General features: G+C 47.9%; 1 protein-coding gene across 2 annotated transcripts in view; it reads right to left on the bottom strand.

The window, feature by feature from the left end:
- Positions 1–13,254, bottom strand: part of LOC139279431 (proline-rich protein 5-like) — a 154,661-nt gene that overhangs the window by 35,345 nt on the left and 106,062 nt on the right. The window contains exons 6-8 of one of the 2 annotated variants that reach the window (XM_070898554.1): positions 11,811–11,902; positions 8,013–8,153; positions 3,324–3,462 (exon numbers count right to left, since the gene is read on the bottom strand). In XM_070898554.1, coding sequence (XP_070754655.1) covers positions 3,324–3,462; positions 8,013–8,153; positions 11,811–11,902 — 372 coding nt within the window. The remainder of the gene's footprint in view (positions 1–3,323; positions 3,463–8,012; positions 8,154–11,810; positions 11,903–13,254) is intronic. The other variant, XM_070898555.1, reaches the window with a different exon arrangement.

The raw sequence follows: 13,254 nt of genomic DNA on the forward strand, positions 1-13,254 counted from the left end.
AAGGCGGCCCATAATTTTCCAGTTAAAATTAAAATTGTCTTCCATAAAGCAGGATAGTGTGAGCTCAGAATACAATTTGCAACATTCCCAAGGTGCCAAGGCTCCTCACTTCATCTGCTTGGGAACTGACAAGAGCCCACATTTCACACGAGTGTGTCACACTTACTAATAGGGAGCTGTCTGCATCTGTGTGAGGATCTGTCCAGGGCCAAAATCCTGGACATAGATTGCTGTTCCTTCATCATCGCTGGGTTAAAATCTCGGAACTCGCTGGGTCAAAATCTTGGCTCTCCCGACCGACAGCACTGTGGGAGCACCATCACCGCCTGCACTGCAGCGGTTCAGGAAGGTGTCCCACCACCAGCGTTCCCCCTAAACTTTCAGGACTCACAATACTCAAGCGGGACAAACCAGCAAATAAGGAATACAGTCACAAATTGAATGTTGTTGCCTGGGGCTTTGTGGACCGCATAAGCTTGGAAACCCCTGCACAAACAGATATGGGCAAATTGCTCCCTTTTACCTGCAGTGAACTGTATAGGAACCAACTTGCAGGTATACGCAGACACACAGGATATGTACCTCCTGAAGACTTTCAATGTAATAATTCAGATCCCTCCAGCTGCCTAAAGATCCACATTTTATTTTGGGTGCGAGGGTGGGTTACATGGGGGTGGATGATTTTAATGGAGAGTGGGATTAGTTGGGGCTGAGGCGAATGGGATTTTAATTCCTGGGCCTCAGCTCTATTGGTCCCATCAGTCTCCCTCCCAAGGTCAGCGGGAAGCAATACACGGCCAGTGTGCGGGATTTCGGGCGGCAGGAGGCTAGCACCAGTGACCCATAGGAACGGCTCCCGGCAGTCAGGTATGTACATAGGGGAGGGTTGGGCAGCCGGAGAGAGAGTGAAGCCCGGGGCGAGGGAGGCCCCAGCTTTCCCTGTGGGGCCCGCAGGAGCACTTCTGCTGCCCCCCGGTCCTCAAGGAAACAACAAAAAAAAAATTTCAGGTAAGCTTATCTTTCTGGGCCTCTTCTGTCCTCACTCCTCTTCCCAACAGGTTTGACCTGGATGTGAAGCCATGAGGCTTTCCTCACGCGGGTCAATCTGGGGTGTAATGTGTGCACCTGTGAATATGGTCACAGGTTGGTAGGGCTGTTGAGTTGGGAGTGGCTTAGCCAGTTACGTGATGTCACGAACCCTGCAGGGTTTCGGACCTAGAGTTGGCAATTGGGATTAGACTGGATGACCTTTTGTTGGATGGCGCAGATATAATGGTAAGTACTGTAGGGAATCAAATATGGTCAGGGTGATCTCCTGGACTTGCTTTGATTGCCTGGATGGGTCGAAGAGGAATTTTCCCAGATTTTTTCTCCCTAAATTGGCCTGGGTTTTTATCTGGTTTTTGCCTCTCCCAGGAGATCACATGGCTCGGGTTGGGGTGGAGTGTAGAATGTTTCAGTGTAAGGGATATCGCAGTTGTGTGAGACGAACTGGTTGGGCTGGGTGCTCTTTGCCTTTTCGTCATTGTTCATAGGTTTATATGCAGCTCTTTGTCAGCCGGCGTGGGCACGATGGGCCGAAATGGCCTCCTTCTGCGCTGTAAATTTCTATGTTTCTCTGTTCACAAGACTCAATAAAACCCCGGACAGTTGGGTTCGGGGGAGTCCACGATGAGGCAGGTGTTTGTGAGCCTGGTGGATGACGTAGTGATGTGTAGTGAGATTGTTAAACCTTTGCTAATAAACCAACTAGTTCTTAAGAGCAATGTGTTGCTATGAATTCTTAAGCAAGGAACCCATGAAGCAAATACATTACATGGGGTTAAGATTGCAGTCGGGTCTCGATGAGGCAATTGGAGCCCCATGGACATATTTAAAGCAGGACCCAGCTGTCTTCCGACGAGTGTCCTGCTCACCTGATAAAAAGAGCAGGCCAATATTGGGACCCGTGGAAGCTAGCGGGATCGGAGGGGGTAAGTCGCACGGGGCATTTTAATTGCCCCGCTACACAGTTTCCATTCGGTGGGGGGGGCGGGCGCAGGGGGGTAAGAAAAAACTGTTTGACATAAGCAGCTACTGCACCAATGAAGGTTACAACTCCACTTGGCATGGTCAGGTATTGTTGCTCCTGAGCATGACTGTAACATCTTGCAATTCTGTGAAGCAAATTCTTTGTCGCAAATACTACAGAAATTATTGCAGACTAAATGTATACAATCAGACATCCATTGAGAGTTAAAACAACATTGTACAAGGGTCCATTTTACAGTCAGTGGGAGACATTTTGACTTTGTGCAATAGTGTAAACGGGTGCTAGCGAGTCAGCTTTACCCCTCCCACCTGAAATCAGTGGAAATAAAAATCGGGAGAAACTCGCTATCACCCATTTACTCTATCACACAAAGTCAAAATGATCCCCAATCACAGTGTGAAATAAGCATTCAATGGGCTCATCAGATCAGCTAAAAAATATAGGCTTTATCAAAGCTTTCCATCCACAAGTAGATAGGAAAAATTCCCTTAGAAACTATAACATACATGAAGGAACTGAGCAAAAAGAACCAGCGGTATCATTCAGAGCTGTCAGGGGCAACAAAACCTGCTGAGAATGTTACATAGGATTACATAGGAAAGACGGCACAGAAACAGGCCATTCGGCCCAACCAGTCCATGCCGGTGTTTATGCTCCACTCGAGTTTCCTCCAGTCTTTCCTCATCTAAATCTATCAACGTAACCCTCTATTCCCATCTTCCTCATATGTCTATCCAGCCTCCCCTTAAATGCATCTATACTATTAGTTTCAACCACTCCCTGTGGGAGCGAGTTCCACATTCTCACCACTCTCTGGATAAATAATTTTCTTCTGAATTCCCGATTGGATTTCTTGGTGACTATCTTATATTGATGGCGTCTTGTTATGCTGTTCCCCACAAGTGGAAACACTCTCTCTGTGTCCACTCTATCAAAACCTTTCAAAATTTTAAAGACCTCTAGTAGGTCTTTACCCCTCAGCCTTCTTTTTTCCTTTCCTGATAGGTATACCCTCACATTTCTGGCATCATCCTTGTAAATCATCTCTGCGCTCTCTACAATGCTTCTATATCCTTTCTATAATATGGCGACCAGAACTGTACGTATGCTCCAAGTGTGGTCCAACCAAGGTTTGATACAGGTTTAGCATAACTTCCCTATTTTTCAATTCTATTGCTCTAGAAATAAACCCTCGTGCCTCGTTTGCTTTTATTTCCCTCTCTTGTCTCTCTCTCCCGTCCGCCATTCCTCTCCCCCCACCAAACACAAACTGCAAATGGGATTGACCTACCGAGTATGCAGACAGTATTTGCAATGCTCCTGTCCCTGGGGAGAAGTCCGTAGTTGCCCAGATAGGGAGATACCACTAGCTGCACCAGTCTCTCCAGCTGAATATATTCCTCACTTGGACCTTTCGGCTCATGGGCCCCCTGGCAAAAAACGCATCAGAACATGAACCGTTTGAAGAAGGTATGAAGTGTTGTGAAGCACATCGTGTCTTTTTTAGGGTATGCTCCCGCTTCAGAGGTTATTTTTTTTCTCACCTGCGCCTGCATTGGCCTCCCCTGTGCCATGTATGACCAATGCCCGAGAGGCCTGGTTACCTGGTGATTGCTGCTGCTGTGAAGCCGAAAGGCAGGAGCTGCTGGAGTGGTCCAGAGTGGCCCTTCCTTTCCCCCGGTGTGATGAAGCCCCAGCCTCAGCGGGCACGGTGTGAACCCACAATCCAACACTCCCTGCCAGGCCACGTTTCTCCTTCAAAGTGCTGTGCAGCAGGTGAGTGTCCCTTTAACCTACCCGAAGTAAATTGATCAGAAAATGCAGAGCTGCTCCAAGGCTTGGAATTAGTAGCGATAGCGATTAATTATACTTTGGCAAAAGTGCTTGCATGTGATGTGTAAAAGTGAAGAATGTGTCAAACTCCCAGGTAACACGCAGAGCATCCGTAGCACGAACAACTTTGTTTTATGGTGCTGTTGAGAGACCAAAGGCCCGATTTTCAAGATGCATTGCCTGATGTGGGACTGAGCCATACTAACAGGAAGTCCCAGGTTCAATCCCTGAACTGCGCTGGTTTCAGCTGGGCATAGACAGAGGCATCATGACAGGATGGCAGGATATGCACTTCACAGGCCGCTAACTTTTAAAATAGCTACCAAGCGTTTCCTTTTTTAAGACACCTGGGACCCCCCCCCCCCCCCCCAGTAACAACCCGTCCCTAGGACCGGAACTTCCCCCCCCCGCCAAATGACAACCGTCACTAGGACACCCTTCCCCCCCCCAATAACCGCCTCTCCATGAGACGCCCCCCCCCCCCAATACCTGCCCCTCCCTAGGACCCCCCTCCCCAATAACAACCCCTCCCTGGGACCCTTCTCAATAACTGCCCCTCCCTGGGATCCCCCTTCCCAATAACAACCCCTCCCTGGGATCCCCCTCCCAAATAACAACCCCTCCCTGGGATCCCCCTCCCAATAACAACCCCTCCCTGGGACCCTTCCCAATACCTGCCCCTCCCTGGGACCTCCCTCCCCAATAACCTCTCCCTGGGATCCCCCTCCCCAATAACAACCCCTCCCTGGCACCCTTCCCAATAACTGCCCCTCCCTGGGATCCCCCTCCCCAATAACAACCCCTCCCTGGCACCCTCCCCAATAACTGCCCCTCCCTGGGACCTCCCTCCCCAATAACAACCCCTCCCTGGGACCCTCCCCCTCCAATAACAACTCCTTTCTGGAACCCTCCCAATAACAGCCCCTCCCTGAGACTCTCCCCAATAACTGCTGCTCCTGCAACACATTAGAGAGGCTGTCAGGCAACTTTGTGCAAGCACAGGATTGCTGCACCACAAGGAAGGGATTGGGCCTGGGTCCGGTGGCATAGCGTTCCCGGGCGAGCAGCTGTGGAATTCTCTGTGGAATTCTCTATCCCCGAGAGCTGTGGAGGCTGGGGTCATTGAATATATTTAAGGCGGAGATAGACAGATTTTTGAGCGATAAGGGAGTAAAGGGTTATGGGAAGCAGGCAGGGAAGTGGAGCGGAGTCCATGATCAGATCAGCCATGATCTTATTAAATGGCGGAGCAGGCTCGAGGGGCTAAATGGCCTACTCCTGCTCCTATTTCTTATGTTCTTATCCAGCCATGGCAAGCTGCAAACTCGTATTCAAAAGTAATTTGGGGGCTGACACCAGAAACAACATAACCAGCAAAGCTGCAGTTATACTGTAAAAAGCCACCTGGTTCATTGATGTCCTCCAGGAAAGGGTGTTTGCCACCTCTACCCGGTCTGACATGTGACTCCAGTCTCACACTACCTGGCTGACTCTTACTGCACTCAGTAGTCAGGGCAACTAGAAGTGGGCGATAAATGCGGCCTTGGCAGCGCTGTCCACATCCTCAGAATTAAAGAGACCCTCGGCAATCTCTGTGTGACCCCCTGTTCCTCTCATCCTCCGCTCCCCGCCAGGGTCAGCTGTGTGAGTCCCAGTCACTTGGTGCTGCAGGACTAGCTCAGTGTCAGCCCAGCTCCCTGGTACCTGGCCATTTCCTCTGTACAGAACCCCACTCGTCATTCGGCACTTCCTGCTGGCTGTCAGCTTGTCAGACCGATGCCCGGGATCTTTTGATTCACTTCACAGCAGAGTTTTAGAGGAATGATTCTAACCATAAGGAGCATTTGCTTAAAAAAAAAACCCAGTTAGGACATTAGCAGCCTTTGTTTTGTTTGCTTGGCCTCGGTTTATTCCGGGTGAACCAGTGGGTTCACTTGAGGTCACCTGGAGGTTTATTGAGGCCCACAGTCTGAGCTGGGTTCACAGGCGCCACTGGGCTGTTCAGCTCGCTGAGGCAACCTGGCCAGGAATATTTCTGCCGATGGCCTCCTGCAAACTGTCACACTCTCAACCCCGCCACTTCCCATGATAATCACTTGCCCCCATTGTTTAAATTGATGTTGAGACTTCACCTTTAAAGCGCGGGGTAGAGGATACCATGGCGGGATTTCGTTTTTTTAAAGTGGTCCCGATAGTGAGCCCGTTATTTTAAAGGCGGCCTGATGCGGAGTCGCTGGGGGCCCTGGGCAGCATCAATAGGGGACCCTGATGATGAAACTCGGACTTTAAAAAGCAGCCTGAGAAACCCCAACTTTAAAAGAGACCTGCTGGTGGACCTTTACTCTAAAGGGGTCCTGATGGTGAGAATCCTACTTTGAATGGAGGGGAAAGCAGATGACAAGACCCCGACACTCTGTGGACCAGTATTGGAGTCAGTCTTTCCACATTTCACTCCAGGCTAGTTTAGTTGTGGGATAACATGAGGCCTGGAGTCAATGTCCATTAGAATTGAGCTTCCATTACGCAGTACACCCGGCTGCATGCTGATTCTCAGAGCGGGACTGAGACGAGTGAATGACAGGGTTTCACTAGAGATAAGGGCGTGGAAATTTGTCAATGGAAAAGAAAACTGTTCTGTGCTACCGTCCAAGATAACTTCTACCCCAAGAGTCAGCACAGACAGAGGCAGGTTAGCTTCCATTTGCTGGGCTGGCAAAGTTTTTGCTCCCATAGCACCTCGACTTCCAGACAACTACTGAAAGGTTGTACCGATTCTTAACTGTGCTTGTGTTCTGGGCATCTCTATTCACGGATCAATGTACTGAACCTCACATGTTGAGCATTGGGTGTCTACATTCACTGATCAATGTACTGAGCCTCACATGTTGTGTTCTGGGTGTCTACATTCACTGATCAATGTACTGAACCTCACATGTTGAGCATTGGGTGTCTACATTCACTGATCAATGTACTGAGCCTCACATGTTGTGTTCTGGGTGTCTCCACCCATGGATCAATGTACTGAACCTCACGTGTTGAGCACTGGGTGTCTACATTCACTGATAAATGTACTGAACCTCTCATGTTGAGCACTGGGTCTCCATCCACTGACCAATGTACTGAACCTCGCGTGTTGTGCTCTGGGTGACTCCAGCCATTGATCAATGGACCTGCGACACTGACCCCCATTCCCAGGCAAAGCTGTGACAATGTAAATGAACCTACTCACTCAACGTGTATAGTCTGGTGATTCTCCTCTCACTTGGAATTCCGCTGTGAGTTTAGCTGATGGGGAGCGGAGCTCGGCGAACTTGGATTAGGGAGGGGAAAAAAGGCCAACAGTTCTCATTTCTGTTGTTGTTCAGAGTCTGGAACTGTGTGGAGTGAATATTCACATTCACCATTGGGTGGGAAAATAGCTGCCCGATTTAAACTCCTCTTGATTTACACGTCTCTCAATTTACACCCCGCCCAATTTACACATCTCAAAATTTTCCTTTCCATTGAATTCCACGGACACCAAAATGGGCCGGGGTATCAAACGGGCTTCTATCCACTTTCCGCCCAGTGGTAAAAATTACCATTCACTCGTGTGTGTGTGTGTGTGTGTGTGTGTGTGTGTGGTGTGTGTGTGTGGCGTATGTGCATGTGTGCATGTGTATGAGTGTTTTAATGGGTGTGTGTGTGTGTGTGTGTGTGTATGTGTATGTGTATGTGTATGTATGTGTGTGTGTGTGTGTGTGTGTGTGTAGAAAAAGTAGCAGAGAAAAGTGGCAAGAGAGGGAGAGAAAAAACATGGCCAAGGGAGAAAGAACCAGATTTAGTGGCAACAGTGTCAGATTTTACAGGTTATGGGGAGCGGGCAGGGAAGTGGACCTGAGTCCATGATCAGATCAGCCATGATCGTATTAAATGGCGGAGCAAGCTCGAGGGGCCGTATGGCCTACTCCTGCTCCTATTTCTTATGTTCTTATTGTATCTATGGGCCACACCTGAGTAACTTGCAGCATTTCAGCTCAAAAACCTGAAGGCATGGTGACCTCAAGCATTACTGAGCACTGTCTCCGAATTGGCCCAGGTTATGGTTTTAAAAGGAGCTTCATGCTTTCGCCTGCCTAAACCAGGCCCATCTGGATCAACATCTTACCTGAAGCACGAGTAACATCTGTGTGATGGCTGGAGGCACGTTGGTATGAGCTTGGTGCAGCACTTGCTCCAGATTCACCTTCAACAGAACCAGATCTCGGAATCCAAGCAAAGCCATCTGACGAATGGTGAGCTCCTGCCCCTAATAAAAGGACCAAGCACCAGCGTTACTTCACACTACTTGTCATCGGGATGTTCTTTAAAGTTATAACTCATTGTAGGCTGGAAATTACTTTGTCAATGTCATTGTACGAGTGCTTAGTACTTTGAAATAAGCGAATTAACGCCTCTTACAGCAGAGAGAGGAATATGATGCAAGTGTGTTAAGCATCTGTACAATAACAGCAATTCTGAGTCTCTTATACTGAAATGAAATGGATTATCCCAGGGGTACAGTTCGTTGTCACATTAATGCATTGGGCACACAGTAGTAGGACCTTCAGATACTTTCATCCTGCCCCTGAATTCCTTGCTCTGTATCTCCGCCTTGCCACCTCTCTCACTGTTATACAATAGGTGTATAAGCAGAAGATCATCATCATAGGCGGTTCCTCATATCGAGGATGATTTGCCTCCACACCAAAAAGGGATGAGTTCACAGGTGTTTCAATGAAGCACCTAATATTCCAGGTCCTGAACTACATGTTGAAGGGTGGAAGATGCCTGTGCGTGGATTTTTTTAACGTGTGGTGGCCGTTGCACACCAGCCACCACACGGGTTGACAGAGCTAAGTCTTAGTCCAGAGGCAAGGGTTAACCAAGATGACTAGAGACCTTCTCTGCTGCACAGACCTAATACGCACACATATCACAGTATGGGCTGGTCCGTGCTGCCCCTGGGCTCGAGCCTCTTCTGGGCCCCGCTACACTAAATGGGAATGACGGCAAAAGTTTATTTTATTTGTTAGTGCAGGATTATAAAGATAGCTTAGTATAAATCCCTATTGTATTTTACCTCCCTGGTGCCAGCGTAAAGTACATCACAGAGAGTGCAGAACATTCTGCTAGGGGAAGGGAAAGAGACAGAAGTCATAGTCCATATCGGAACCAATGGCATAGGGAAGAAAAGGGTCAAGGTCCTGCAGTCAGAGTTTAAGAAACGAGGGAGGAAGTTAAAAAGCAGGACCTCAAAAGACAGAAATCTCTGGATTACTCCCAGTGCCACGTGCTGGTGAGAGTAGAAATAGGAGGATATGGCAGGTTAATGTGTGGCTAGAGACATGGTGCAGGAGGGAGTGCTACAGATTCCTGGGATATTGGAACCAGTTCTGTGGCATGAGGGTGCTGTTCAAGATGAACGGGTTGCACCTGAACAGAGCTGGTATCAATATCCTTGTGGGCAGGTTAACTAGTGCTGAGGGGGAGGGTTTAAACTAATTCGTAGGGGGTTGGGCTCCAGGATGTGACTTGGCTAGGTTAGGTGAGTGGACAAATGCATGGCAGATGAAGTATAATGTGGATAAATGTGAGGTTATCCACTTTGGTGGTAAAAACAGAGAGACAGACTATTATCTGAATGGTGACAGATTAGGAAAAGTGGAGGTGCAACGAGACCTGGGTGTCATGGTACATCAGTCATTGAAGGTTGGCATGCAGGTACAGCAGGCGGTTAAGAAAGCAAATGGCATGTTGGCCTTCATAGCGAGGGGATTTGAGTACAGGGGCAGGGAGGTGTTGCTACAGTTGTAAGGCCACACCTGGAGTATTGTGTACAGTTTTGGTCTCCTAACTTGAGGAAGGACATTCTTGCTATTGAGGGAGTGCAGCGAAGGTTCACCAGACTGATTCCCAGGATGGCGGGACTGACCTATCAAGAAAGACTGGATCAACTGGGCTTGTATTCACTGGAGTTCAGAAGAATGAGAGGGGACCTCATAGAAACGTTTAAAATTCTGACGGATTTAGATAGGTTAGATGCAGGAAGAATGTTCCCAATGTTGGGGAAGTCCAGAACCAGGGGTCACAGTCTGAGGATAATGGGTAAGCCATTTAGGACCAAGATGAGGAGAAACTTCTTCACCCAGAGAGTGGTGAACCTGTGGAATTCTCTACCACAGAAAGTTGTTGAGGCCAATTCACTAAATATATTCAAAAAGGAGTTAGATGAAGTCCTTACTACTTGGGGGATCAAGGGGTATGGCGAGAAAGCAGGAATGGGGTACTGAAGTTGCATGTTCAGCCATGAACTCATTGAATGGCGGTGCAGGCTCGAAGGGCCGAATGGCCTACTCCTGCACCTATTTTCTATGTTTCTATGATTAAGTAGAAACAAGGTGCACAGAGGACCGGGGGGAACAGTCAGAGTTAGACATAATGCAGAATCAGGGGGAATCATAGAAAATACAAAGTGCTTGTGTGTAAATGCACAAAGTGTGATTATAATAAGGCTGGTGAGCAGCAGGCACAAATAGCCAGGTGGGAATATGATGCAGTGGTGATAACTGAGAACTGACTCAAAAAAGGGGAGGATTGGATGCTTAATATTCCTGGTTACCCTCTCAGGTGGACGTAAAAGATCCCATGGCACTATTTCGAAGAAGAGCAGGAGAGTTATCTTCGGTGTCGTGGCCAATATTTATCCTTCAATCAACATTAGAAAAACAGATTATCTGGGAAGAAGATATTCCTCAGTTGGCTGACTGAGTAGTTCTGATACCTGCCGCCGACCGATGGGTTTGGATCGGTGTTTTCAATGGGGAGAAAGGAATTTATAATGGAAAGTCGACACAGAACGTGTGACAAAAATGTGACAACAGGAAATCAAGGGGCACAGACAGGCAGTGCACACAGGCCTAAGGGTTTTAATAGAAGTCTGCTGACAGCACCATCTAAAACATCTCTAAACCTTTCTAACAGTAGCATGGCAGTGCAGACATTAGATTCGCGACATGCTGTGCACCAAGTGCTCGGGCATGGTGCAGGATTTCTCACACACTGACTGCCAGCTCACAGTGGAGCCTTGGGAGGACGCGATGAGCTGAGATCCAGGTGCTTCTCCACAGGATCCCGGCGACAAGAGGGGGATTTGCGCACATCCAGCAAATACTTTGCATGCACCGAGAGAGACTGCAGGCAGAACTCAGTGCTGGCCTGAGGATGTGACGCTGATCCCCTTAAACTGATTCACAGACATTTCCTATTCTGTATAACCATCTTCACACTAACCCCGTGGGACTGCAGCATGCGCAACAAAACCTGTTGTGATTTATGTCATTTATGCCGGTTCGGGGACCTGGGTTTATTTTTCTAAATTCTACTCAGTCGAAAGAATGACCTCAGCGAATGCTTCCGGATCAGTGTACTTTAATGGTCTGTCTCTGACTCACCACCACCGCAGGAATCCATGTGTGAGATGGTCAGTAAGCTGGGATTCTCTGTGCCCCCGTCTGTCGGCGCAGATAAAACTCATTTATTTTGTTTGTTTTCTCCACCAATTCTCCTTCTCCCCTCTCACCTAATTCCAGGAATTCCCTGCTGGGGAATGGGAGGTGGTTGGCCTTATTGTGGACCGCCAAACACGGCAGACTTGTACAGGGGTGAGGGGCACTGTAACTGAGCCGTGTCCTGTCCTCGGCACCACCACAGCAGAGATCAGCTGATTCAACACCGCCCGTCCAGAGAACAAACCAGGGCCTTGCTGAGGTGCACGGGTTGATCCCACACACCCGAACCGGCCCATCGGAGATGGGGGGATACTTATTTTAATTCTTTAACTGGAGGTCCTCGAGGGCCCAGGCCTGCATCTGCAGTGAAAGTCAACCGCCCTTTAGCCTTTGCCTGATGCGTGCTCACTCCTTACCTGCACAGGGTAAAATATGGCCTGTAGCATGGGTAGGATTTCAGTAAAGAAATTATCCCAGCTTCTTGTCAAAGCTTCCAAAAGATTTTCACCTGAGAACAAATGAAGAGACATTGGCAAAAAAATGTCAATTGGGAATAGTAGAAGTCGTCTATTAGGAACTGTTTAATAGAAACATAGAAAATTGGTGCTGGAGTAGGCCATTCAGCCCTTCGAGCCTGCACCACCATTCAATAAGAACATGGCTGATCATTCACCTCAGTACCCCTTTCCTGCTTTCTCTCTATATGGCAAGCAAACTTCAACCAACTGATTCCATTAAACACTTCTATCTAAATGAAGGATGTTAGTGTTGAGGAACGTAACATTTTCCTACTTTTTTCCTCTAATCTTTTGATTCGGTACAATACCAGCTAAAGGCAGGATAAATCTCTCTCAACTTTACCCCAATTGTGCACCATAACCTAAATGTAGACTGACACTCCAGTGCAGTGCTGAGGGAAGGTGCTGCCTTCGGATGAAATGTTAAACCAAACCCCATTTGCCCTCGCAGGTGAACGTAAAAGATCCTATGGCACTATTTTGAAAAAGAACAGAGGAGTTCTGCCTGGTGTCCTAGCCAATATTAATCCCTCAACCAACATCACCAAAACAGATTATCACAATGCTTTCAGTGTGACCTTGCTGTGTGCAAATTGGCTGCTGCATTTCCTGCACTTCAAAAGTACTTCACTGACTATATAGCGCTATGGGACATCCTGAGGTCATGTAAAGTGCTACATCAATACAAGTCTTTCTGTAAATACAAGTCTTTCTTAACCTCAATCACAGAAAAACATCCCTAACTGCAGCAGAGGCCCAGCTCAACTGACTCCATTACTGTTCCTGTGACCTCTCTGAGACCAATAAGTATGAGTAATGTTGTATAGTGGGTTTGCACCCACGAGGATGAAAATTGAGACTGCCCTAAACTTTCAGCTGACACAATATGGTGAATGTCAATTCATCATTATAGGGTGGATTAGAACTGAGCTTACAGTTAAAAAGACTGTTGTACAACTAACTGTGCTTGCAGTCCTATTAAAAGTATGTGTGCTAATCATGACTGACAATATATTCAGTAAATGTTTGACAAGTGCAGTTAGTAACGAGAGGCTGAAAGGCAGAGTGGCCAATAAACACAGTGTAATTCTTCCCCTGATTGCTGCTCACAGTCATCATTTGATCATAATGATAAGGCAGTCAATTCCAAAGCTGCAACCCACCGATTATTATGATCACAATGATTGGAAGGGGGTTAGGTTGTAACATTAGTTGTACTGCACCTCTAATCACAGTCTACTGTGGTCCCACCGGAGAGCAGCTCGCCCTCTCTGTGCTTACAGAGTAAAGAGTGGCATCTTGTAACTGAAGCTCAGTGTTGTTTGCAGTCTGGGTCCCAGTG

Source organism: Pristiophorus japonicus, chromosome 14, assembly GCF_044704955.1.
Source record: "Pristiophorus japonicus isolate sPriJap1 chromosome 14, sPriJap1.hap1, whole genome shotgun sequence".
Lineage (NCBI taxonomy): Eukaryota > Metazoa > Chordata > Chondrichthyes > Pristiophoridae > Pristiophorus > Pristiophorus japonicus.